Genomic DNA, 970 nt, shown 5'->3' with positions numbered 1-970 from the left:
AGACAAAATTAAGTTTTCTTCTCTCAAATCTTGGCATAGAAGGGATTCTCTGGGAGGTGCCCACGTCCCTCTTACCTAGCCCAAGCCAAGACCGCAGAGACTCAAGTGCCTCGGTGGGTGAGGGGTGGGGAGGCAGGAGGAGGTGACGCTGAGACAGAGCCAGTGCCACCCCTGCACCAGCTGCCTGCCTGGGCCCGACCTCTTGACCCCCGCAACCTCACTGGCCCTGGACTGATGGTGGCCATCACCCTGTCTTTCAGGTCCCCATCCTCATCCCGTGCCACAGAGTGGTCTGCAGCAGCGGAGCCATGGGCAACTACTCCTCCGGAGGACTGGCCGTGAAGGAGTGGCTTCTGGCCCATGAGGGTGGCCCGGCGGGGACACCAGCCCAGGCAGGGAGCAGGGGTGGCCCCAGCAGCTCCCCACGTGCTGGCCGCAGCTGAGTGTGTGCGGCAGGAGTGAGCATGGAGCGGCAGGTGGAGGCGGGACCGCATGGGGCGCGGGCTGTGTGCACCAGTATATTAAAAGAGCCAGGCATGTCCTGGGGGACGCAGCGTGTCTGCCCTTTCTTGTTTTTACATCTTACAGCAGAATGAGTTCAGACGACCGTCATCGTGCGTGTCGTCTATTCCTTTCCCTAGCCCTGTTATTGTTCCATTTTTAATGTCCATTAAAACAGGTGACGGGGTGCTGGCAAGTGTTGGGGCCACTGCCCTGGGTGGGGGGCGGTGTCTGGCACCTGCAGGGAACAGCTGGCTGCTCGGACACCACCCATACCGTCCACACTGAAAGGCTAACCTGCCCCCACGTGATCCCATGTTGTCCCTCCTTCCTGGCTGTTCCCACTGCCGACACCACGTTCTGCGCTCACGGTTCTGAACACGCCACACAAGGCTTGCTGAAGGAACAGGGGCGGTCGTGGAAACAGATGCTTAGTAGAGGTTTCTAGCCTTGTTTTTCCAGCTGCCAG

The 970-nt window shown here is 60.0% G+C and overlaps 1 protein-coding gene across 1 annotated transcript in view; it reads left to right on the top strand.

Moving 5' to 3' along the window:
* Positions 1-554, top strand: part of MGMT (O-6-methylguanine-DNA methyltransferase) — a 283,705-nt gene extending 283,151 nt beyond the window's left edge. The window contains exon 5 of the mRNA XM_008575131.1: positions 261-554. Within this exon, the coding sequence (XP_008573353.1) occupies positions 261-443 (183 nt within the window). The 3' untranslated portion in view covers positions 444-554. The remainder of the gene's footprint in view (positions 1-260) is intronic.
* The last annotated feature ends 416 nt before the right edge of the window (positions 555-970 follow it).

This window comes from Galeopterus variegatus, unplaced genomic scaffold (assembly GCF_000696425.1).
Source record: "Galeopterus variegatus unplaced genomic scaffold, G_variegatus-3.0.2 Scaffold1144, whole genome shotgun sequence".
NCBI lineage: Eukaryota > Metazoa > Chordata > Mammalia > Dermoptera > Cynocephalidae > Galeopterus > Galeopterus variegatus.
This window is presented reverse-complemented; position numbering and strand designations above follow the sequence as displayed.